This window comes from Ailuropoda melanoleuca, chromosome 11, assembly GCF_002007445.2.
Source record: "Ailuropoda melanoleuca isolate Jingjing chromosome 11, ASM200744v2, whole genome shotgun sequence".
Lineage (NCBI taxonomy): Eukaryota > Metazoa > Chordata > Mammalia > Carnivora > Ursidae > Ailuropoda > Ailuropoda melanoleuca.
The window spans coordinates 74375940-74402852 of record NC_048228.1 but is presented as its reverse complement, the minus strand read 5'-3'; the positions used below and the strand labels follow the sequence as shown (position 1 = coordinate 74402852).

The 26913-nt window shown below is 34.4% G+C and overlaps 1 protein-coding gene across 1 annotated transcript; it reads left to right on the top strand.

The window, feature by feature from the left end:
- The first annotated feature begins 1464 nt into the window (after positions 1 to 1464).
- GUF1 (GUF1 homolog, GTPase) lies at positions 1465 to 24596 on the top strand. The gene is made up of 17 exons (XM_002921756.4): positions 1465 to 1830; positions 4699 to 4810; positions 4964 to 5112; positions 5380 to 5460; positions 6347 to 6424; positions 7385 to 7468; positions 11605 to 11669; positions 12154 to 12357; positions 13894 to 14033; positions 15200 to 15323; positions 15726 to 15858; positions 16669 to 16812; positions 17733 to 17866; positions 20778 to 20879; positions 21682 to 21801; positions 23593 to 23629; positions 24421 to 24596. Exons 1-17 carry the CDS (start codon positions 1666 to 1668, stop codon positions 24556 to 24558), a joined length of 2010 nt encoding a protein of 669 aa, XP_002921802.1. The 5' UTR covers positions 1465 to 1665; the 3' UTR covers positions 24559 to 24596.
- Positions 24597 to 26913: the final 2317 nt, after the last annotated feature.

The following is a 26913-nucleotide window of genomic DNA, read 5'->3' as shown; positions in this document are numbered from 1 at the left end:
TATTTGAGATATATATATATAGAGAGAGAGGGCAAGTGAGCACAAGCCAGGTGCAGAGGGAGAGGGAGAAGCAGACTCCCCACTGAGTAAAGAGCCCAACAACCTGGGCCTGGATCCCAGGACCCTGGGATCATAAGCAGAAGGCAGAAGCTTACTGACTTTGCCACCCAGGCACCCCAAGAAAATTCTTCCAATTGTATTTCAATACTGCTAATTAGATCAAGGAGAAAAATCTTTATTTAGTGTTATGTTTTAAAAATTTTCTCTAATGTCTGCTAATCTATATTTGTTCTTGGTTTTTGTCTGTTTTTGAGTGAAAGAGAGCATACCAGCAAGCAAGAGTTCCGAGTTGGGGAGAGGGCCAGGGGCAGAGGGAGGCAGAGAATCCTAAGCAGGCTCTAAGCCTGACATCTGACTGGATCACACCACCCCAGATTATGACCCCAATGGAGATCAGGAGTCAGTTGTTCAACTGACTGAGCACCCAGGAGTCCTGCTAATCCACATGTTTAATCAAGAGAGATTCAGAGCCTTTCCCAAGTGAGATCTTCGCATTGAATTACATTTTTTAAATTAATTACACTTATTTTTACTGTTTTAATTTATGACGGGTCATAATGCTTTTTCAATTTATGATAATGATACAAATTTTTCTTTTAAAATTAAGTAATAAAAGGTAATTTGATTTAAAGAAAATATTAAGTATAAAATAGCAGTATGTATAGTCAAATCAAGGAGAATATTCAAATTATTGTAGTTTTCAACTGATTTATATGAACTGCCATGAACTATTGTGTTCATTGTAATTCAAGGTAGCTGTTGTTTATTCTCTAACAAAGTTGGTAGCAATTAGTGTTGTATTAAGTACTGTTTTGATTTATAGTAGTCCAAGAATGAACTAGAACCAATACAACGGTGAACGTAACACAGCTGTTGTCTCATTCCTCTGCACCAAACTTCATATACTCCAGAAAAGCCCAAGGGAGATAGTGGGAGACAGACCCTGAACGAGCTACAGGGGTGTCATGGTCTCTTATCATTATCACCTACGTTACTTAGCCAGAGATCTTCCCTCTGCAAGGTCAGTATTTGTTGAAATATAATAAAAAAAATAACTTGAAGATGATGGGAGACTTCAGGGAGTTCAGGGTGTAACTTTTTTCCACCTTCCGTTCTGGTCCAAACTTTCCTAGGATACAGTATTGGAATCAATTTTACCTTCCGTTTCCTTACAGATGCCCTAAAATATTAGCCATATCAGTAACAACAGGGGGAGTTTATTTCGCCTTTCAAATTTTAAAGAAGTTGCTATCTTAGCTCGCTATTTGGTAGGCAGCTAAAACAGAAAGCGGCTCTGAGGGAACAACTAACACTGGAGAAGTGCTCGCCCTCAGGTGACTTCCTTACAGCCTCGCCTGGAAGCGCGCTGACGTCATCCTGCATGCGACGTGCAGGCGCCCATTGGCGGCGCTGCGTCTCCGGTGTCGCGCCGGAGGCGCTAGTTGGGCCACACTGGCCACGGTACTTTTTCTTCTCCCGTTGCGTAGGGCTGTTGGAGCTTTTTCGCCGGATCTTAGCGGTGAACGTCTCGTGGAAAATCGCCTCTTAGGCTACGGCGCCGACCTGTCTCGAGACTCTCTCCTGACGCCTCCGTAGCGCGGAGGGATGTGGGCTCCCATGGGTCGGGGCAGGTGGCACGGTTGCGCGCACACGGTGTGGGCCACCGCAGCTGCGCATCGGGGAATCCTGGAGCCTCGCCCCATGGCGACCCGTGGGGCTGCTGCCAAGTCCAGGAGTCAGGACAGGCTCTACAGCTCTGCCGACCGCAAGGTGACCGCCATTAGTCTCCGATTAACCGTGTTTTAAAACTTGGGCGGGGGGGGTGTTCCTTGCGAAAATGGAAGCCTGAAGGGCTTCCTAGACTACCTGTGAATGCAGGTTGATATTCTATGAGGGAGGTAGAGCTAAGAACGCGCAGGTTTCTGAATCCTCCACCACTCACCAATGTGACCTTGGGCAAGTCACTTCTCGAGTTCACTAGCTTGTAATGTCAGTAACGAATCTGTTGATTGTTTATGCGAGGCACTGATGCAGGGGCTTTGCATGCATTTAATTCTCTTAAAATCCTGCTGAAGAGGCCGCTAGATAACCTCATTTTCCTGCAACTTACTAGCTCTGTGGCCTGGGGAATCTACTTGAACTTTTGTAACTGTTTTATTTGCTAAATGAGATAAGAATAAAACAGAATGGCTATTCATGAGGATTGAACTACGCAAGGCATAGAACTTTTTAGTCCAGTATCTAGAATGTAAGAAGTGCTGGGTATGCTTTAGCTTCTGTTTCTTATTTTGTTTAACGTGACCCAAAGCAAACTTGTTTTCTGAATCTTTGTTCTTGTGGCGGAGAAGGTGCGAAATTCAGCAACTCTTTAAAACTACGCTATTTGATTACTAGGAAGAGATACAGTTTAGGCAGAAAAGAGTAATTGCAAGTTATGAGTACCTGGAAAAAATAAGACTTCAATATGATAATTGCCCTCTTCTAAAATGCTGTGGAATGTAAAATGGATTTATGTTGCAATTCAAAATTCTTTTTTTTTATTTTAATGTTTTTTTTTATTATATTATGTTAGTCACCATACAGTACATCCCCGGTTTCCGATGTAAAGTTCGATAATTCATTAGTTGCGTATAACACCCAGTGCACCATGCAACACGTGCCCTCCTTACTACCCATCACCAGTCTATCCCATTCCCCCCGCCCCAAGGCCCTCAGTTTGTTTCTCATAGTTCATAGTCCTCATGCTTCATTCCCCCTTCTGATTACCCCCCTTTCTTTATCCCTTTCTTCCCCTACCGATCTTCCTAGTTCTTATGTTCCATAGATGAGAGAAATCATATGAAAATTGTCTTTCTCTGCTTGACTTATTTCACTTAGCATTATCTCCTCCAGTGCCGTCCATATTGCAGCAAATGTTGAGAATTCGTTCTTTCTGATAGCTGAGTAATATTCCATTGTATATATGGACCACAACTTCTTAATCCAGTCATCTGTTGAAGGGCATCTCGGTTCCTTCCATGATTTGGCTATTGTGGACAATGCAGCTATGAACATTGGGGTGCATATGGCCCTTCTCTTTACTACGTCTGTATCTTTGGGGTAAACACCCAGTAGTGCAATGGCTGGGTCATAGGGTAGTTCAATTTTTAACTTTTTAAGGGACCTCCACACTGTTTTCCAGAGTGGCTGTACCAACTTGCATTCCCACCAACAATGTAGGAGGGATCCCCTTTCTCCACATCCTCTCCAACAATTGTTGTTTCTTGCCTTGTCTATCTTTGCCATTCTAACTGGCGTAAGGTGGTATCTCAGTGTGGTTTTGATTTGAATTTCCCTGATGGCTAATGATTTTGAACATTTTTTCATGTGTCTGTTAGCCATTTGTATGTCTTCATTGGAAAAGTGTCTGTTCATATCTTCTGCCCATTTTTTGATTTTTTTGTTTCTCGTGTTATTGAGTTTGAGAAGTTCTTTGTAGATCTTGGATACCAGTCTTTTATCTGTAGTGTCATTTGCAAATACCTTCTCCCGTTCCATGGGCTTCCTCTTAGTTTTTTTGACTGTTTCCTTGGCTGTGCAGAAGCTTTTTATCTTGATGAAGTCCCACAAGTTCATTTTATCTTTTGTTTCTCTTGCCTTTGGAGATGTGTCATGAAAAAGCAATTCAAAATTCTTAAAAGTGGTGCAGTCCTGTTTATCTTTTTAGTTGAATGGCAGTTGAAAGGGCAATGTGGGAAATCCACTGGGCGGACAAATCAGGTTTAGTTTTTTCTCAGAATTTCTTTCAGATATAAGTTGCACCTTCATTGTCTGCTTTGTATTAGAACATTTATAAAAAGAAAACGTAAAGCTCATGAGTACTGTGTATTTCATTGTAATTTTCCTTTTTTAATGCTGATTATGAAATAGATTCGCTTGGAAAAATAAAATAAGAGTACAAAAAAACTGACATATTCTACTTGAATAACCATTTTTAGCTGTTTGCAATGAGCTGTCAAAAACATTAGAGAAGGTGTATACAACTAAAGCAGGAGTTACATTTTAAAATATTTTTAAAGCTTAAGTGATAAGAGTTTTTTTGTTGTTGTTTTTTTGCTGATGTTATCTTTTTTTCTCTCTCTCCAAAGAAGTTGCCAAACAATACAATTGTATCTAAATTAAACTTTTGAAGATTCTATTAGGAGCACAAATTTTTAAATAGATTTGACTGCTGACTAAATGTAATGAGGGCAAAGAATTTCCTTTTTTTTCCTTAGAAACTTTTCTGTAGCTTTTTTGCTGTGAGCGGTTTTGTTAGACCAGGTGTTTTAGGCTGTTCAGGAGTTCTAGGTATCTTGTGTTCTTCATTCATGAAAATAAATTCATTTCCTTATTGGCCCTCGAAGTGATGGAAATATTTATAAGGGAGTCTTATTTAGCTAAGTTGTCACCTTGACAGTGAAACTGATGTATTTGATGAGTGCTGTTATAATCAGTTGCTTGTAATGATAGCCATACATCTTTTTATTGTCATAGGAATAGTATAAATGTTATAAATGAAATTGTTCAGTCTAAAAGAATATTCTTTGAATTAATATACTTTTTTCATATCATGCAAAATGTATACTCATAAATGTTTTATTTTTCTTCCCTTTCTAGGAAAAAATTGACATGTCTAGATTCTCTGTTGAAAATATTAGAAATTTCAGTATCATTGCACATGTGGATCATGGCAAAAGTACTTTAGCTGACAGGCTTCTGGAACTAACAGGTACTTGCACGCTATGTTATATAGTTAATTGATGGCCATGAGTAATTAATCATCATTTTTACTGTGTTTTTTAAAATTTTGTTTTTAATTTTATATTGCAGTATTGTCTTTTTAAAATCCCATAGAAATATCAATAAGTATTTTTCTTTATAGGCACAATTGATAAAACAAAAAATAATAAGCAGGTTCTTGATAAATTACAAGTGGAACGAGAAAGAGGAATCACTGTTAAAGCTCAGACAGCATCTCTTTTCTATAATTATGAAGGAAAGCAGTACCTTTTAAATCTCATTGATACACCGGTAAGTTTAATATTTTGTCTCTCTTGTTAAGTCAGCCTTGTATTAATAGTGCAAACAAATCCTTGTTCAGCTTTTGAGCTGAACATTAAGCACTTTGCTTTTTGTTTTCTCAGTATTCTTATATTTGAGTAAATTGTTTCACAAGTATAGGGTAAAAAAAGAAATGTATTAACTTTTAATCAAGGGGAGTCAGTAGATTTGCCATAATGCCCCTCTCTAAAAAAATTACAGCTGACTTTAGAAGTATCAATATTTTTTGTTTCTCAGGGCCATGTTGATTTTAGTTATGAAGTATCCAGGTCACTCTCTGCTTGCCAGGGTGTTTTACTTGTGGTTGATGCAAACGAGGTAGGTACTTTCAATTTTATGTGGTGTGACATGCTCTTCGGTTGTTTCAAGAGGTTTTCCTTAAAATATATTTTGGAAATAGAATTTTTGTGTTTGAAAATAATAAGATTTATTGTATTATGAAAGCCAAAGCATATGATTTGGTCCTGTTAATTTGAATTTTATTGCACTAAAGCAGTCTGTGAAATTGACAAGTTCCTATTTTAAACACTTTAAGCTGATTAGAAAAATGAAGGGATTATTGAAGTATATTATCAGTCATCCTACCAAAAACTCAGATTTTAGCTGTTCTTAATTTGGGGTTTTAATATTAATTTTTAGAAGAACTTGAAAATGAATCTATTTTGGAGGTCATTTTGGGTGATTTTAAGGTAAAAATTTGGGAAATGTTAAGTTTAAAGAAACATGTCAATAACATTACCAAGTTCTTTTGTGGTATAAAGATAACCATAAAAATATATTCATTGATGATATAGACCTATGATGTACTATTAAAGTAAGCTTTTGATATATTTCAGTTTCTTACAAACTTTTCATTCAAAACCCAAGATAATTGTTGTGTTAAACCTTCCTTGTTCCTGTCAGGGAAAGTCAGTGTCTACCTTGTATACCTAGTATAGGGTTTTAAAACCCCATCATATGACTGTGACCTTTAGTAGGCTTTCATGACCTTGAGGGTTCATGTTTCACCTTTTTTGTCTCCAGTATTGTTTCCCAAAATGAAAGGAATTTTCACAAGGAATTGTCCAGATTCATGGAAGTATAGATATCATACTTTACTTTATAACTTTGCTTTTGGTGAAGATGTTTGGAATGGTCTTAAGTTTTACGTTTTGTGATAGATTGTAGAATGGTCATATCAGTATCTTTGTCTTGATATTTCTAGGGTATTCAAGCCCAAACTGTAGCAAACTTCTTTCTTGCCTTTGAAGCACAGCTGTCGGTAATTCCAGTTATAAACAAGGTAATTCTAATGAGACAATAATGTTTAGTATTTTACTTTCTAAAAGTGAATTTAGTGTTTGACGATTAAGTATACCATTTTTTATATGAGGAATCTTCAACTATATATTAATATATTGATAGGATTTATTCCTTTGAATTGCACATGATAGAATTGCAACTCAAACTCCTATATCCTTATAAGTAGTTGAGAAGACAGTCTCCCTAAATTGACATGGAGTGATTAAAGGCTATTTCTATAGGAAAGGAATACGTGCAGGGCAGCCAAAAAATATGTTTATCACACTAAAACGTATATAGGAAAAGAAAAAGCACTTATGATCTTGGGAAAACAATATAACACTGAAGCATTACAGTTAAGTGCTAAGCTGAGCACTGTTGATAAACCTTAACTTTTATATTTTGAAATTAATAATCTTAATTTAAAAATCTGCATTATGGGGCGCCTGGGGGCTCAGTCGGTTAAGTGTCCAATTCTTGATCTCAGTTCAGGTCTTGAACTCCGCGTTGTGATTTCAAGCCCTGCATTGGGCTCTGCTAGACACGGTGTTTACTTAAAAAAAAAAAAAAAAAAAAAAAATCTGCATTGCATTCGGTTGAATTTTTTTATATTGGAGTTTAAAAGAGGCAAAGTTGCCTATGGTAAGACGGTTGTGATAAGTTACATCTAACTTATAAAATCAGTTTACATGGTGTTGGTTGATAAATTATTATTGAACTCTTCTGCCTTGAATTGCCAGCTGCCTAAATTTTTTGCATGCTCTGTTCTGCCTGCCCTCTGTTTTTCAGTGGCCATACTTGTTAAAATTGCATTGCCTATATTTAGATATTTTAACACTTTTGAAAAGAAAATAGAGGGATCAGTTAATGTAGGTATGCTTTTAACTGTCTCTAAATGCTGTTAATATGTAATACATTTTATTTTTACTGTGTTAAGACATAATGAATTTTTGTTCTTAAGATAGATCTGAAGAATGCTGATCCTGAAAGGGTTGAAAAGCAAATTGAAAAAGTGTTCGATATTCCAACTGATGAATGTATTAAGGTAAAATACTTTTTTTCTTTAAAGATATAGTTATACTTCAAAAAATTTCAGGTAGTGGCCTGAGTAAAATTTCATAGTATTTGATATCCCATTGGTATATAAAGTTTTCGTAGTTTTGCAAAGTTCTTTTTACTAATACTTCATTTGATTTTCACCAAAAATCCTTGTTACATGGTCAGGAAAGATAGGAATTATTCTAGTGACCCAGTTGAAAGAACTAAGACACAAACATTTTACAGCTTCCTTAAGATTACAAATCTAGTTAGCTAATGTGCCGGGACTAAAACGCAGGTCTTCTGTAACTGATTATAGTAGCATTTCTTGTTAGCCATTTTGCCTCTGTGGAGATACTCTCTATATATTTATTTATTTAAAGATTTATTTATTTTTATTTTACAGAGAGAGTGCATGAGAGTGGGGGCGGAGGGGTAGAGGGAGAGAGAATCCTCAAGCAGGCTCCCTGCTGAGCACAGAGCCTGACTTGGAGCTCGATCCCAGGACCCTGAGGTCATGACCTGAGCCAAAATCAAGAGTCAGAGGCTTAACTGACTGAGCTACCCAAGTGCCTCTGGAAATATTCTCTTTAAAGAGCAGGTTCAAATTAATATCAAGGCATTTGTGTGTATTCGTTTTGGAATTGACAGAGCTTTTTTAATAAAAGAACTGGTTATAGTAATAGTCTTAAGAAACAGTAGATTTTCTTTATATCAAAGTTGGTATTACTTTAAATTTGAATTTTTTTATTTACCTTTTAAATGATGATTAGGTGTTGAGTAGCCACGGCCAACTGTGCTATGCTACATGCTTGTGTTGTAAGTGTGTCAGTGCAGTAGTATAATGTTCAGCTTCCACCTTCAATCCTTTGACTTTTGAAGAAGCAAGTTTCAGGTGATGAAGTGTTTGTTTGTTTAACCTTAACACAGTGGAAGATTACATACAACATGGTAATAACTGAAAAAGCAGTTTTTTTTTCTTGGAGATAGGATACACACATACACATAGAATTTAATGGTTTTTATTATAAAGAGGGACCTCATAACAACATGGTAATAACTGAAAAAGCAGTTTTTTTTTTTTCTTGGAGATAGGATACACACATACACATAGAATTTAATGGTTTTTATTATAAAGAGGGACCTCATAAAGCAGTCCTGGAATTATGGTTTCATAACTTGGGTTATGTTATATTAAAGTACAATTAACTATTCTGTTTTTAATACAACTTTACAAAATTCATTCAGATACTTATTTTGTATGTGCCAGCTAGGGGCACAGCAGTGAACAGGATAGATAGACGACTCTATCATTGTGTTTATGTTCTCCTTAGGGAGGTGGTTATTAAATAAAGAAAGAAGTAAGTGTAGTAATTATTGAATAAGACAGATGTTATCAAGGAAATTCATTCAAAAGATTGTGGTGTTTCAGGTGGAGTATCATACTTAACCGTGGAAAAATCATTTTTTCTCAGAGAGATGCTATGATGCAGGTTACTTAGGGCATCTCTGATGAACTGACACTGAAGAAATGAAGAGCTTGGAGAAACACATTCCAGGAGGAGGAAAGAGCAAGCGTAAAGGCTTGGCATGTTTGGCAAGGTTTGGCATGTTTAAGGAACAGAAAGGAGGCAAATTAGATGAGATTGCTTTGTAGGGATAGGCGAGAAATCAAGGCACGCTGAGACTCTTGCTGTGCTGAGGTTTGAAAATTATTCTAAGATAAAGGATTTTAAAGTAAGTGAGGAAAATAAATTGATCAGGTTGACTTACAGAGAATTCATTAGAAAATAAGAAGACGAGATAAGGGGACACCAGCTTGCACTAACAGCTCAGATACTAGGGAAGTGACTAAGTATGTGATGGTGATGTTGGTGAAGTGGGCCGATTTGATGTGTATTTGTAGATAGGTTAGATTTGCTGGTGGGTTACATGTAAGGAAGTGAAATAAAGGGAAGAATCAGGTACATAGCTTTGGGTTTAAGCAATTAGTTGATAGTAGGTGTTAATATTGATATGAGGAGGAGTTGGAGAGGAAATGTTATAGGAGAAAATAAAAAGCTTTGCTTTGGGCGTAGTGGGTTTGAAATGTCTGTTAGACCTCCAAGTAGAAATATTGTGTAAATCATAGTTCAGGCATTCTTGGAAAAAACTGGGGCCAGAGAAAGATACTTAGGAGTTTTAAACATGTATGTGGTATTGAGGCCTTGCAAACGAATATGGTTTCCTAGGGAGAAGTGTAGAGAAAGGTCCTAGAAGCCAAACTATCTTATTGTCAATTTGAGGGCATTATGAATAAGAACTTGAGAAGGATTAGAGTAGGATTCAGAATAGAAAGTGTGGAATGATTGAGTCTTCAGAGAACAGGGAATAATTCTCAAATAGTAATTAATGAGAGCCCACAGAGAAGTTGTGACTATAGATACAGAAAGATTTGTGTATTTTGGATAAGGGAGTTTGTGATATTTTCTGTTTGCTTAAATGAAATAACAGGCAAATTCATCAACCAAGAGTGAATTGGCCAGAGGGGAAAACATGTACCTTACTGAGTGGTAATGTGAATTTACTATGGGATGCATCCTGGGAAGTTAGGAAATTTAACTGCCATTGAGATGTGTGGTCATGAATTCTCAAGAAACCATCCAGACCAGTTACTTGATTTTCCCCAGTAATGTTAAGCCGTTTATATCGTAGGCATAGAAAAGACACATTGTTGGGGCATTTAGGGTGCCTTAGTTGGTTAAGTTTTTGACTTTGGCTCAGGTCATGATCTCGGGGTCCTGGGGTCCAGCCCAGTATTGGGCTTCATGCTCTGCAGGGGAGTCTGCTTTTCCCTCTCCCACTGTCCCTCCCCCCTCATTCATTCTCTTTTTCTCTCTCTCTTTCTCTAATTAATAAAATCTTTAAAAAAAAAAAAAAAGACACAAGTTGGAAGCAGTCACAGTTGAATTTTACCAACCTTATGATAGGGAGAGAATAGATAGTGGTTGAACAGTGATTGTAAATAGTGGACCTTGGAGTCTTAACTTGGGAAAGGAGGGGGCAAGGGGCTAATGGATAGTGAAAAAAAGGTAGTCCATTCAATGGTTTAGAGATGGGAACTTGAAAGATTGTTGCAAAGAAGGTACTAGAGTCTAGAGCAGTGGTTCTCATTAGGGCATAGTTTTGCCCCCTAGGAAACATTTGACAATGTCTGGAGATGATTTTTATTGTCATACTGGGGAGCGGGTGCCACTGTCATGTTGTGGGCAGATGGCATTCCATAGATTCTGTTAAACATCCTGCAGTGCACAGAACAACCCCTAAAACAGTTATCAGCCCAAACTGTCCTTAGTGCTGATGTGAGATGATCTAGAGAGAGTTTAAAGGTTAAGAGGTGGTTTTTAGGGAATGGGTTTTGAAATAACGATTTCAGAAGCAGTCCAGTTACTAGTGATGACAAGGGTGAGTCATACCTGTGTTTTTTGTCTTCAGGCTTGCTCTCTCAGTGGGAGAACCGTAGTAGTAATATGCCTTTCACTATATGTGTGTCATCCACTTATATTATTCTCTTTACACAACAATCTTCAGAATTAGGAAAAATATAAATGATCGTTTATTAGATGAGCAATTGAAGCTCAAATATATATTGGTTAAAGTCTCATACAGTCTATACAGAGTCATAACTGTTACTCAGATTTTTTTTTTTTTTTTAAAGATTTTATTTATTTATTTGACAGAGATAGAGACAGCCAGCGAGAGAGAGAACACAAGCAGGGGGAGTGGGAGAGGAAGAAGCAGGCTCCTAGCAGAGGAGCCTGATGTGGGGCTCGATCCCATAACGCCGGGATCACGCCCTGAGCCGAAGGCAGACGCTCAACCGCTGTGCCACCCAGGCGCCCCAGATTTTTTTAAACTCTTAGACCACTCTTCTTTCAATACCATAATCAGAATGCTTCTGTAATTTAATCTAAGAACCATAGATTCACCTAACTGTAATGGAAGGACATTGTCAGTATAGTATATGCTTTGTGCTTCCTTTTATTACTTTCTTCAAATTGATACCTGTTAGAATTCTTTCTTTTTTCTGATTATAAAGCTCAGTCACCTGGATAGAAAAGTAGAGTCTTTAAATCCTTATTTTTTTAATACATATTTTTTTAGATTTCTGCTAAACTTGGAACAAATGTTGAAAGAGTTCTTCAGGCAGTCATTGAAAGAATACCACCGTAAGTATTTTGCTATTTTTTGTACTGTTTATTTTTAGTAGTACAAAGGCCATCAGTCTGATCTGTAATTTTAGATTAAACCGTTCTTGTGATGAGTGAAAATACATTTATTTTTAGTGATACATAGAAATCAAGTACAGTATAGAAAAGAAAGCAAACAAGGGTGATAGGGATCTCTTCCTAATAATCACTGTAATAAAGAGACTTGAATACATTAGCAGTTATTGTGCTTTAATACTGAATGAATGTATTTCATCGGTTCCATAAATCATCTTAAAACAGTCATTTATTTAAAACTTAAGGTTGAAATAAAATATAAAAATAGGCATTATACTTTATAGGAAGATCTTTTTATTTTGGCTGTCAGTAATTAGTGTTTCTCAGGTACTAGAATAAATTAGCATAATATTTGAGTTTAAAATAGGCATTTTATTAAGATTTTAATTTATTATATGTATATTTTCTCTTTACTTATTTTTAATAGTCCCAGAGTACATCGCAAAAATCCCCTGAAAGCTTTGGTATTTGATTCCACCTTTGACCAGTATAGGGGTGTGATAGCCAATGTAGCATTATTTGATGGAGTGGTTTCCAAAGGAGATAAAATTGTATCTGCACACACTAAAAAGACATATGAAGTTAATGAAGTAGGAGTTCTGAATCCTAATGAGCAGCCAACACATAAACTGTAAGTAATTTGCAATAGTAATTAAAATACATTTGTATGTGTTTCAATCTCTGCCTTTCTTAGCTTGGTATACTTAAAATGATCCCAATTTGGTAACTCAGGAAAAAACCCCAAACTGATTATTTAATGCAACTAAATATTAAATGCTCTTGCAAAAGGAATCTCATGTGTAAAGGACTATATAAATTTGATGTATTTGATGAGACAGTGAAAGAGATGGTTCTCTCACCCATATCCAAATCACACTGGGTATCACTTTTGTTACTTAATTTTTTTATAATTAGATTTTTCAACATAAAAGTAGTGAAGAAAATTTGGTAATTTTTCCTTTTGTACAGAATTCACTGTAAAACTTTGATTAACTAGAATGCATGGCACATGGGGTTAGTAAGGTAGTGTGAATTAGAAAAACTGAATTCTGAGTTCACTTACAAATATTTTGAGTGCCTGCTCCATCAGTACTCCAGGTGCTGATGAGATAAATCGCCTGATACATACTTGGCAGATTCTAAGGTCTTTGTTTCCTCATCTGTAAAAATTAAGGTAGTGACTATATAGGTTACACTCGATAGTTTAATGTATGTCTAAAACTAGCACTACTTTGTTCATTGCATTTTTTATTTAATTGAGTCATAAAGTTTATTTTAATTTTACTCAAAATATTTCTGAAGTCTGTGTTCCATCATATAGATCATACATTGACCATTATTGTATCTTCACTTAAGATTCTGATACCTTATTCTAAATGTAAATTAGTTTGTTATCAGGTAGGCAATTTGCTTCTTAAAAAAAAAAAAAAAACAACCACAAAAACTAAGCTAAAACTCTGAAATCTTTGGGGTGCCTGGGTGGCTCAGTTGTTAAGCTTCTGCCTTCGGCTCAGGGCATGATCCCGGAGTCCTGGGATCGAGCCCCACATCAGGCTTCTCCACTGGGAGCCTGCTTCTTCCTCTCCCACTCCCCCTGCTTGTGTTCTCTCTCGCTGGCTGTCTCTCTCTCTGCCAAATAAATAAATAAAATCTTTAAAAAAAAACAAAACCCCAAAAAACTCTGAAATCTTGGGATGTACTTCTTTCCTATAAGAGGAACATCAAATTGGTGTCAGATTGGTTTAGAGTTCACATTTTTCTGCTTGGTTAAAAATTTATCTTTTTTTTTTTTTAAAGCACATTTGTGACACAATTCCTTAATAAAATAGTCTTTTACACTACAAGAAGTTATTTTGTGTTTCTGCACTTAGTTTCACTATGTTTACATTATATTTTAGAAGCGTTGTTTAATATGCAAAGGTGGGCAGAATCATGAGGAAGGCCGTAGACTTGTTGTGTTGCAGAAATCCTTGGTAATGGACTGTAAGGCATGGTATGTTCTTTTACTGACAGTTTAGCGTTGATATTTGATATGTAGCACTTACTTTGAGTTAGATGAGGTTTTGTTTGGAAAATGTAATCATTTCTGGGAAAGGTAGAAGCTAATTGTGAGTATGCACTTGAAACATTAAAGCAGTAAATATTTCCATATAATAATTTTATTTAGATATGCAGGACAGGTGGGCTATCTGATTGCTGGGATGAAAGATGTCACTGAAGCACAAATAGGAGATACATTGTATTTACAAAAACAACCAGTGGAGCCCTTGCCTGGGTTTAAATCAGCGAAACCAATGGTATTTGCAGGTGAGGAGCTCACAAATTCAAGAATGAGGGCTAATTTATTCTGTAAATTGAAATAAGAATTATTAGAAATACTCATTGTAAATAACAGCTAATTCTGGAATATTCTATTTCAGTTTTTTGTGTGCTATTTATGTATCAGTTAATTTCATGTGTATAGTGAAACTTTATGTGGGAGATCATTTCCTACATTTTTTTAGGACTTCTTAAAAAGTATAAGCCCTTAAGAAACAAGCTCTCTGATACATAAAAGAACAAAGTAATGTGAATTTCCTTTTTGTTTCGCTGGTCATTGCATTTGGAATATTTTTCTAGTTAGGATGTTTTCATTAGTAATTATCAGTGGACGTTTACTGTCTGCCTTCCAGTTAGTTGGACTTTCTTTAATATTGTACAGTATAGTGTAGACATGGCAGAGGATAGTGTTACTTCTCGTTAGCATGACTTCACAGCCTTTTACTATTGTGTGATGTTACAGACGTTTGGAAAAGGAAAAAGGTCAACTTGAAGGTCATCAAGTTACTCTGTGCTGGGTATCCAGTGCTTACTTTTCTCCCTTTGTATCTGTCACTGGGAAGTGTGAAGTTTGTTTACCCCGTTTAGGCAAAGTCAATCATTTGAATTTTGGAGGACTTGAGAAATGAGGACTTGAGGTGTCAGATGAAAAGAATCTAATGAATCAGTAATTGTATGTTTTTTGTCAGTGAATTGAGAAAAGCAAAATTTATCTTTGATTTTAAAGATTATCTTCCCTATAGAATTAAGGATTCAGTGTAGTTTTCATTTCTATTTGTTTTTCATCTACTAAGGGAGTTTCATTTGTGGTTGTGGAATGTCTTCAACTTCTGTTTCTTGAAATAATGTATTTTTCTAAAAGGCCTAATTCCCATGGTTCTTTTTTATTTTTCTTATATTTTTGCAAAAGCATAAAAACATCACTTGAAGTATGAATCCAGTTGTAAATTCATTACAGCTCTGAAACTTGCAAGATACTTTGAAGCCAGTGTAACTTAATATTCAGTTTTTTTTAGCAAACCAGTTATTGCGGTCAGTGAAATGTAGGGAAGTAATTTGAAAGCTAAGTGATTAATTTTGATCTTGGAAGCATTGTATATTTCGTTTTTAGGCAGATTTTCACATGTGATAATTAGAAATCATTGTGTCCTCAGGAATGTACCCTATAGACCAATCTGAATATAATAACCTGAAGAGTGCTGTAGAAAAACTGACTATAAATGATTCCAGTGTGACAGTTCATCGGGATAGTAGCCTTGCCTTAGGAGCTGGCTGGAGGTAAGATTCTTTTACCTTGTAGCATCAATTTTTTATTGAAAAGTGAAGTTTAAGTGGTTCATTGCTCCTGAACATTTCATTTCTGAAAATAAGTACTTATTAGTGTAAAGCGAACCTAAACAAACATCTGCCTATTTTACACTGTATTCATACTCTATGGGTAGGCTTTATAGCAATTTTAAATACAATTCCAATAGAAATTTTTCTTTTTTTTTTTTATTTTGATTCTTATGTAATGAAGTTTTGTTGGCATTTAATTATGTGAATTGCTTGAGTGACTTTTTTTTTTTTTTGAATGACTTTTGATTCTACCCATCTCCCACTAAGTAACACTATATTCATCAAAGAAACCAGAGCCCATGAGACGTAAACATTTTGGAGTTTTGCTTTTTCTCCTCCCAGGTTGGGATTTCTTGGACTTTTGCATATGGAAGTTTTCAACCAGCGACTGGAGCAAGAATATAATGCTTCTGTAATTTTGACAACCCCAACTGTTCCATATAAAGCTGTTCTTTCATCAGCAAAATTGATAAAGGTACTGTTGTGAACCAGCATACAAGAGAAAACTAAATAAGAGTGTGTATGTATATGCAGAATGCAAGAGAAGCTTTTTAGTACACCATTAGCTGACTATTACGTGAAGTATTTCTTGATTAGTAGCATTAAAAACTGAATACTTTATGACTAATGATGGAGAAGTCACTTGAGAACTTATTTGTACAGTATTTTTCTTAACTTGATAGAAATCTATTTATTGTCAATACTAGCCTGTTACTGAGAGTAAAACATAGAATTAGTAATTAAAATGCTGTTCTAAATCCAGTACAGAAATGAAGAATATAATTTTGGTCATAAGTAGTTTATCTTATGAAAGGTGAAGTATTCATTGCTACCTGGCTGTAGGAAATTTTAGATTTCAAGATAGTGATAGAGACAGTGTCATATTCCATGTGAATGGCAGGCTCTTCATTTTAAACAAATTTTAACTTGGACATCTGTAAATATTTTCCAACAAAATTAACTTAGGAAACTAATGATAATGTCTTATAAAGGGCAGGTTAAAATGTGCTTTTACATCGTATTTTTCTAAGTGGTACATGAGATGTGTGTAGTAAATGTTGATGAACATGATATGTTACTTATTAAAAATTGTTAAGTGGTTCATTTGGGTGGTTTTTAAAATATAAAGCATGTTAAGATAATAGTCTAACCTTTAGGAATTCTTTTGTTTTTATTCAACAAATGCAATTATAGTAAGTTCTAACATTTACTATAAATTAAAAGCAAATTTTAAAACACAGTAATTAAGGCTGTTTTAGCTGTTGGTGATTTTTCTTATTTTTAGGAATACAGAGAAAAGGAAATTACAATCATCAATCCTGCACAATTCCCTGATAAATCAAAAGTAACAGAATATTTGGAGCCAGTTGTTTTGGGTACCATTATCACACCAGATGAATATACTGGAAAAATAATGATGCTTTGCCAGGTATAAGTGTAATACAATTTAATGTAAAAGTAAACTTTAGTCCTCTCTAACTGGTTTCCCACTCAGGTTTTGAAAGATTTCTCTCTGTAGAGTACACTGCATTTGTAAGAAATTTTCATACAGATCTACATCTATATATATATGAGGTAGAGATGTTGGTATAGATATACTTTTAAAATAATTTTGATTTTAAGTAAGGAAAAGATAGAACTAGAATTTTGATCATCTCTGTTAATTTACTGAGTTGATATGTTAGCCCACAGGAAAGAAATTTGATGCTTATTTTTACTGACTAGCTAAAAGAGTAATTTCTTTTAGCCTTTATAGTACTTGAAATTGAAGATAGTTTCAAAGATTACTATAATACTTGAGACTTTTGATTAAAGGGTGGGTATTCCCCATTTTGCCTTAGATTTTGCCACAATGTAATAAATAATCCACAAATCATAGTCCTCAAAAAAAACTATTTGAAGTACTCTGACATATATTGGAAAGAACTCTCAAATGATTACTAGTGGACTTGCATTTTAATTCTGTAATCACAAACTAGAAAACTTTGGTCGGTTGCTTAATTTCTTTGGACCTAAGTTTATTTGTAAAACAAGAAATTAGAACTTTGATGTTATCTGTAGTTACGTTTGGTTTATCATTTAATACGATATAATTTTAAAAAGATAAAATTGTTAGATAAAGGCAAAGGATTAAAAGCTTTGGTGATAAATATAATTGAAATACGAAATACTTCTGTCTGTATTATAAGTATTGTTGCAAGTTTTTAGTAGACCATTAAATATTCCTTCATTTTGCCCACTTTTCATTAGGATTTGTAAGGAAAATTTTAAGTTGGTAATTGACATCTTTCTATATTCGTTGTAAATCATTTAAGTAGGTTATTAAACATATTTTTTTTTCTCTTTTAGGCTCGAAGAGCAGTTCAGAAGAATATGATATATATTGATCAAAATAGAGTTATGCTTAAATATCTCTTCCCTTTGAATGAAATTGTGGTAGATTTTTATGATTCTTTGAAATCCCTCTCTTCTGGATATGCCAGGTAAAAGTTTAATGGGAAATTCAGATACCTGGATAATTCTTTTGAAATACTGACCACAATGAGTATACTAATACTCCACTGATTTAATAATCTCTGCTCTCTTAAAGATAGTGGAGAAGGATAGACAGGCTTGAAGCAACCTTAAAAGTGTTAGAGAGTACTCATAATTTGCTTATGGAAGAATGAGTTCCTTCAATTCATCAAACTACCCTTCTTTTAATAAAAAAAATTGTAGTGTCCTCTTCATGAAAGAGTATACGCCCCTGTCTGTTAAAAATTATACGTAATTTCAAGAAGCTCCTGTGATCTCAGTGGCACATTTGTATGGTGGCACATTGTATTTGTGTGTTATGTAATCATAGGAGCACCTGTTATGTATTTGTAAAACCTAAGTACATACTTAGTCTGTGAAAAATGCTACGTGTGCCCCTGTATCTGTGAACACTTTAATAACTTGGTCTTCTCCAGAATAAGTGGCCCACATTATGAAAACCATCGTCTCATCCCCAGGAGTGCATGGAGGAAGAGCCTGATAGAAGTGAAGGAAGATTTAATACTAAGTACCAAAGAGCTCCATGCAGCATTTTGGGAGTATTTTATGTTGGGGTAAATAACTCTAGATGCCCTTAGTATCCTAAAATCTTATGTTATTGGAAAACATATATTGGAATATAAAGAAAATGTAAAATATGCTGGGGAAATAGGGGGAAAATGAACATTTACATCTGTAAAATACACGTGCACCTACATGAATGTGCAGGCATGTTTAACATTAACATTGAAAGAAAAAGTCCAGTGTTCAAAGAACATGCTACAGTGACCTGGAAATTTAGCTTTATGAAATGAGCTTTAGAATAAAAGAGTCATCATAATCAATATAAAGGAGTGTTCTTTGTGTTTGTTTATATTGAGAGATTATTTTTTCTACTTGTCACCCAATTTTTTCTTCTGTGTCTTCTTTCAGACAAGAACTTAAGCAAATAAGTGGCGGTGGGATTTAAAGTAAAATGAATTGAGGCAGCATATTGTTAAAAACAATTATTATGGGGGACGCCTGGATGGCTTAGTCGGTTAGGCATCTGCGTTCGGCTCAGGTCATGATCCTAGGGTCCTGGATCGAGCCCCAAGTCGGGCTCCTTGCTTGGCGGGAAGCCTGCTTCTCCCTGTGCCTGCTGCTCCCCCTGCTTGTGCTCTCTATCTCTGACAAATAAACAAATAAAATCTTTAAACAAATTAATAATAATAATAATAAAACAATTATTGTGGTTAGAAGAATGATTATGCTAAGTGTTTATAAACATTTTTAACAAAGTCAGTTGTAGTTTGCATTTGAGTACCACCTTATGAGTTAAGTGGTCTTAAATCTTTTAGCCTAGACACTTAAACTACCTCAGATTAAATGAAATAACATGTTTAATTTGGAACTGTGTAAAAATGAAACAATGCCAGCTTCCAGAATTAAAGTGATTCTTATGTTCAAGATGGATTTTTTTTTACATGTAGTCAATTCCTAACTTAATAAAAATGCATCATGGCCTGTGACCTTCTAGCCTAATCCATTGGCCTCTCGTGGACTGAGATAAGGAACAATTTCTCTTACACCAGCAAGAATCTTCTGCAGCTGGGTTAGAAGAAGTATTCCTTTGTTATATGAAGACTATAGTGAGGCTGCTTCTGATATTTAACTTGATGGAACTGTTTGTCCTTAAACTCCAAGTAGCATTTTGGAGTCCTAAATATGTTTCCTGCATTCCAGGGGTACACTTATGAATAACTGTGTTTTGAATAGAGGTTAGGTTTCCATTTGGCTGGCTTGGAAACACATTTGTGTAATGGTTTCTTTTGAAAAAATGAGTGAAGAAATTCTAAACTTTTGGAGCACAGAAGATTTTAAAATTGTAAACAGGAGAAGTCTAGGGACTATGTCTAGATTTTATCTTTCTTTGTATTCTGCGTAGTAGTTACTACGCAGAAGTACGTAGTAGTTTACTTTCATATAGTAAATGCTTAATGTTTGTTGACGAAAGGATTTTAACAAAACTTCAGGTAATAATATAATTTTAGAGTATTAGTATCAACTTGTGACCTTCCTTTAGAAACCAAACATTTGCAGCTCTACACATCAGTTTGTTTTAAATTAAGACAGTTTAGGACACATGTTCTTATCCATAATTGAAAAGACATGTAAGCATAATTAAAGTTTTCTTTCTCATTAGAGTTCAGTTTTGAGAGTAAAACCTGTTTTGAGTAGCATTGTAAGCTTTGACCATATTGTTTAATAATAATAACTGATGCTAACCAAGTGCTTTTATGTGCTAAGTTAGGCTCTGTTCTAAACACTATTTTTGTTTTAGGTACTATTTCAGTGCTTGACACGTATTAACTCATTTCATCCTGAAAAAAGCCCTGTGAAGTTTCAAATTAAAGAGTAGTATATGAAATCCAAGAGTCTTATTTATAGCGACTCTATTAGTGCCAGAGCATTTATTTAACAGGTAGTAGAAAGCTAAACAGAAACCCAAACTTAATGAATCTCTGAGAACGACCCATTAATATATACTGTTGTCTACAGTTAGCCAGCTCTTGGGAGGAGACATTGGCAAGAAGGTGACATTTGCCTTCAGTGCCCAATTTTCCTAGACTGACTTAACCAGTTTATTTTCCTTTCCCCTATGAAGCATGTTTCCCTTGCTTTTGCCTTTCATTTCGTAAATGTAAAAAGAGGGAGTTTGTTGCTCACTGTGGTCATCTAGATCCATTTATGTGAAATGTATATTTAATATTTTGATAGAAAGTTAGATCTTTGGGTGGGGGTGGGGGGATGGGTGGAAAAAAGATGTTTTGCAAAGAAAAATAATACAGTCTCTTGGGAAGTGTATTTATCTATCACTTGGATGTTTTTCCTTGTTAGTTTTGATTATGAAGATGCAGGCTACCAAACTGCAGAACTTGTAAAAATGGATATTCTACTGAATGGAAATCTTGTAGAGGAGCTGGTAACTATTGTACACAAGTAAGTTGAATAGAAACTAATCACGGAATGTGAAAGTAAACACTTTGACATGTTTTTATTTAATTATTGATTGCTTATTTTTATTTGACAGCTACATTTTGAAAACTTAAAAGTAATTAAATTTCCTTGTACTAGTTTTTCCTTGCATTCTTTTTCCATCCTTCTCTTTCCAAACTATTAAATACAAAAGAATAGAATTACAGTAGCCAAAAAGAATAGTGTCATGGAAAGAAATGTTTCCCTCACCAAGGTAAGACAAAGTAGAAGAAATGGTTTTAAACTTTACGATAGATTTAAAATTGAGAACAAAAAGTTTTTTATATTCATAAAAAATTTATTATAATGAAAAATGATATATCCTACATGTTCAGCAAATTGATAAAAGTAAATGGAGCACCTATTTAATAATCGTATTAAGCTATTAAAACTATACTGTGAAGTAATATTAAGTGACACATATACACTGATTCAAACTGTAAAATATCAAACATGCAGAAAAATAACGGAAGGATATAGTTTAACATAGACATTCTAAAATGTTTAACATTGGTTTTCTGTGGGTGAAGGGAAGGGCATCAAGAATGGTTTTTATGTATGTTTTTCTACATTTCCTGTAATGGTCATAATGTTATTTTTGCAATCAGAAAAGTCATGTAATTCAGAGTAAGGGATGTTTATGACAAATGAGTTCCATTTGAACCTCCTTGAGAAATCGCCTTTGTATTGATTATTCATATGGACTAGAAAGCTATTGTAAATATTCTTATTTAGGATATGTAAATATTTGCATTTTCTCTCTCAGAGACAAAGCACACTCTGTTGGCAAAGCCATATGTGAACGTCTTAAGGATTCTCTTCCTAGGCAGCTGTTTGAGATAGCAATTCAGGCTGCTATTGGAAGTAAAATCATTGCAAGAGAAACGTGAGTTGAAATTCATTTTTGTTCCCTGTTTTAGAAATGATAAATGGTTAGAAATGATAGGACTGGAACTATATTATGAAATAATATTGAGAAATTTAACTTCATATTGGCCTGAGCTTTATTCTTGTAGAAACACTAATTGATTTTTTAATTCCAATTGATACTGTTACAGTGATTTACTTAAGTAACACTGAGTGATATATAATGGGTATGGGTTTGAGGAATTGGTTTATTTCCACTCTGAATGGCTACTGAATTTCCTGGGCAAGGAAAGTTTATAAGCTAATAGCAACTGAAACTTGTTAAGAAGTTCCTAGGGGGAAAAAAAAAAAGTTTTGGAGATACTCTTCCAAAGGACAAAACTAAATTATGATTTTTACTTGAAGCATTTAATATCCCTTCTCAGAACTAGCCAAATTAGAAATCAGAAAGGTGACAGAGGAATGCTAATATGTTGAGCTTTGCATTGTATATTGATTATGTGATCTACAGTAGACATGGAAGATAGGTTAATTTATGTAGGAAACTGGTTTTTTTTATGAGGGATGCGATATATAAATCAGAACATAGAATAAGCTGCTCTACTAGTAAGTGCAGGAAATATTGTGTAGTGTATTTCCTTGACTTCTGGAAAATCAGAAGTGTCCCCTAGCTGGAAATTGCTATTCAGTTGTAGTTTAAGCCCAAACCTACCTGTGTCAGTAGTGGTGAAATTACAACCAATATTTTTACATAGTTTACATTTTACATTTACAAAAAATTTACATAGTTGTGGGACAAATTTTATGCCTATATTTGCAGTGAATTTCATTTCCTAACACAATTTTGCTTTCGTTAATTGTTTTGAGTTTCATGAGTACCAGAGATTAGGCAGAGTAGATAATCAAGGAACATCCTGGAAAATACAATTTAAAATAGCAAATAATTCTAACATAAGTGTGTTAGGTAAAAGATATCTCAGAGGAAAAAAAATAGATTTTTATATCTTCTTTTTTTTTTTTTTTTTTTTAAAGTTTTTTTTTTTTTANATTTACTCGACAGAGATAGAGACAGCCAGCGAGAGAGGGAACACAAGCAGGGGGAGTGGGAGAGGAAGAAGCAGGCTCTCAGCAGAGGGAGCCTGATGTGGGGCTCGATCCCATAACGGCCGGGATCACGCCCTGAGCCGAAGGCAGACGCTTAACCACTGTGCCACCCATGCACCCTGTGATTTTTATATCTTCTTAAGGAATACTTATTATAAATGGAACTTTTTTCAAATTTCTTCAAATTTCTTAGAAACCCTATAGAAATAGATGAGTTTGTATCTGCTTGGGTGGGTATATTAAAATTATTTAATTTGCCCTGAAAAGGGTTTTATAAAAGTAATACATTTTTTATATTTCTAGTCACTCTTAACCCACATGTGGTAGAGTTATTAACACGATAACCATTTTTAAATTTTTTGGAAGTAGTAGTGGTAAGAACAGTGTTAGGTTGAGACAGAAATGACCTTGTATAATTCTTATAATTACGGTTATACTACTCTTGAATTTGGCCTAATCAAGACTACCCACAAGCCTTGACCTTTTTTGTGCTTAGTAAAATTTATGTTGTTCATGTTGAATCCATTTTCTGTTTTTTTGTCAAGTATATGAAAATAGAGTATTTGAGCTATCTGTTGATGACAGTTTTACTTAGGTATGACATGATTATTTGAATCTTGAAAGTGGACATTGTTTTTGAAAATGAAATTCTTTAAAGAGTATATTGAAATTATGTAATATTTATAGAAAATTTCCTCTTTTACAGTGTGAAAGCCTATAGGAAAAACGTTTTGGCAAAATGTGTACGTATCTGCCTGTATTCTACTTTGTATTAATATATGTTTTCATGAGTTTAAAATCAGAGGAGGGGGTATAAATATATTGGTTTCCATTGTTTTTGTAATAACCATTTCATCTCATTTTCTTTTTAAATAGGTAAATTTCAGCTTGACTGTTAATATATTCATTTTGATAACATTCTTATTTTTCCATCTATTTATAGAAATTTTCTTACTTGAAGTACTACCCAATAAGGTATTTTTGTAACATCAGGATAACATGTTTTATTGATCTAATTTCTAAGGAGAAATTTTGAAGACAATGACTGTCTTACAGTGGGAAGAATATGGCCATTTGAAATCTACCTCTCCTACATTGCTTTGCTTTTTGTGGCCTCCTCTATTAAAATTTCTTAACTCAGTTATGAGAAATAAATGGTAAATGCTTTTTCTAAATCCTTAGTATCAGGACTGGCACACTTATGCCTATGTGAATTTATTAGACTATGGCTATATGACCCAGAATTTTAAGACTTGAATCAGTAGGAGGATTGATAATTCTTCTTGACATGCATAACATAATACTGGGTTTCCTTGGTGATCTTCATCTCCATCCAAAAAATAAATATAGCCTTTATCATTCTTTGAGAAGATGTTAAATTATGATCTGCTATGAAGGTGATTAGAAAGGTAACTTTGCAGATGTCTACCTCATAATAATTGTAAAGTTATTATAATTGTATTGATGTGTCTGTAGTAATTATATAATTTCTATGGAGTGATTTGGACATCCAATTTTTAAAAATATTTTTCAGTATGGTGGTGATATTACCCGAAAAATGAAACTTTTGAAGAGACAAGCAGAAGGAAAGAAAAAACTGAGGAAAATTGGCAACATTGAAGTTCCAAAAGATGCTTTTATAAAAGTTCTAAGAACACAACCTGATAAGTAATTGGTGGAAAAAATACAATGAATTTTCATAAATTAAAACTTGTGGATCTTTTAATTTTTCTTAGTAATATATATGTTGACAACAGAATGAAAATTATAAAATTTGCTTGTTGCTTTCAAGGTTTTTAGGTTTAAATAACCTACTAGCTCTTCTTTGAAAAGGAAGTAATAGGTGGGTAAGAGCTTGGATTCTGGAGCCATATTGTCTGGTTTCAAATTTCTGTTCCACCATTCACTAGCAAGGTAAATTATTACTTAAAGTTTCTGTTTACTCTTTAGTGACATTGGGATTATACTGTTATTTACCGCCATAGGTTGTTGTGAAGGTTCTATCAGTATGTTTAAAATACTCAGAAGAGCGTATGACACACAGTGTTTAGTGAATCTGAACTATTTTGTTTTCACACATATTTTTTCTTACACTAAAAGGCCCCATACTTAACATTCTATTTAGTTCAAGCCTAAGGTAAAGTATTTTCAAAATCCCCTAAGTATCAATTTGTTGTTAGCTGGGTAAATTTAGATTTGTAGGAGTCAGTTATTAAATAAAGTCAAATAGCATTCTAGCCGGACATGTTCTAGTTTTTGTTAAAATTTTTTAAATGTTTGAAATAGTTTACATACACATTAATTTTGATAATTAAGATGCATTTGTGTGAAGCGATAGGTGTTTGGTATTAGCAGCATCTGTTATTAATGGGAATTTAGTAAGTATTGTCTAGATTTCACAGTTGAGGGGACCAAGCTCCAAGTTCAGTTAAGTAACTTACTTGATGTCACACAGCCAGTAAATGGCTGTCATGCTTCAAAGCATGTGTTCTTATCTCCACCCAGTTAGTGAACAAACCAGAGGGCAGATTGTATTACAGTAAGATACATTAGCCATTGAATTTTGTCCTCTACCTTGAATGAATTAAATGTCTTTTAGGGATGAGACTATTGATATATTTTATACTAAGGTTATTACATTATGAGGTACTTCTCACTATAATAAGATAGTGGGATTTACTTAAAATTGTATATAGTAGTTAATTAACGTGTGATTTCATCCTACTTATATAATCTACTCCGATATCTTTCCTATCCCATCCAGCTGTAATAAAACAGATGAAATATTCGAGATTCCATAACAATATTTGTATTTTGTATAGTATATTTGAACCTAGAAGAGCATTTACGTATAATTTTTAAGACAGAATGTTCTGTTCTACCATTATTGTCAGGAGAAAGTTACAGGTTGGTACCTGGCACAAAGTATGCACCACGTGTCTACTATTTAATATTGTGCTGTATTAGTAGGTGTATAATTTGGACACATTTAGTTCTTTTCCTTTAACCTCTGACTTTTTAGGAAGCCGTTTTACTTGTAGTGATAAAAGTATTTTTCAAATTTTGTAGTGTAAGCTTAAGTTCTCTCCCCTGACCACTCCCCGAACAGAGGAAGAGTTGTGTGCCTTCTAAGTATATTCCCCAGAGGACCTTAACATTACTGAGATTTTTGCAAACATTACAATAATTTAAATGTATTAGAATAGCCACCATTTATTGAGTATAATAAACTGAGAGCCGTTGAGCTGAGCTCCGTAGGCCATTGCCTCATTCAAGCTATATAACAATCGAGGTACAGGTACTATTACCATCTTATCTTATAGGGCAAGCAGCTCAGACTTACACTTGCTGGTGTCAGTTACTGACAGAGCTGGGATTCAAACAGTGGTTTCTTTATCCAAACCCTACCAGTTCTTAGCTACCATGGTTTATTACCCTGTGGAAATCTAATGGGCTTCTTAGTTCATTAACAGCAACTTAGCCTCTGAGCTAGGGAGCTAGAGTGGCCAGAAATCAGTTTGCTGAGGAGCTTGAGTACATGGGCTTGATTCAAACTAGCCCCTTAACATCAAGGGCAGTGATGGCAAGATCTTCTAAACTCTGTTTCAGCTAGCACATTTAAAGCACAGAAATAACTAGTTGAATCATGCATCAAAAACAGTTACCTTTAGTGTTTTCACTATAACTATGACTTTCTATAGAAGGTAGATAAGGTAGATTGTAGTAACCAGTACTTTATTACCAGGTATGTGACTGGAAGATGATATGACTTACTAGTCATTTAAAAGACCATTTATAACACTTAAGGCAATTATAAACTACATTATTTGGAGTTTAAAGAACATATTTTATATTAAGTTTTATTTATTTTTATTTAATTTTTATTTGCCATTTAAGGAATTTAATTGTAAATACATTTCAGTCACATTTCAGTTAAGTGTCTAAGTAATGCTTCTCTGAGATGGACTTATGAGATGCAAAATATGCTGAAGAAATGGGAGAATTTTTTACTCCCCACTGAGTGACT

Coding starts and splice junctions, on each gene's coding strand:
- GUF1 (XM_002921756.4), top strand. CDS start 1,666: ATGTGGGCTCCCATGGGTCGGGGCAGGTGGCACGGTTGCGCGCACACG. Junction 1,831..4,698: donor ACAGCTCTGCCGACCGCAAG/GTGACCGCCATT, acceptor TTCCCTTTCTAG/GAAAAAATTGACATGTCTAG. Junction 23,630..24,420: donor AAAACGTTTTGGCAAAATGT/GTACGTATCTGC, acceptor AATATTTTTCAG/TATGGTGGTGATATTACCCG.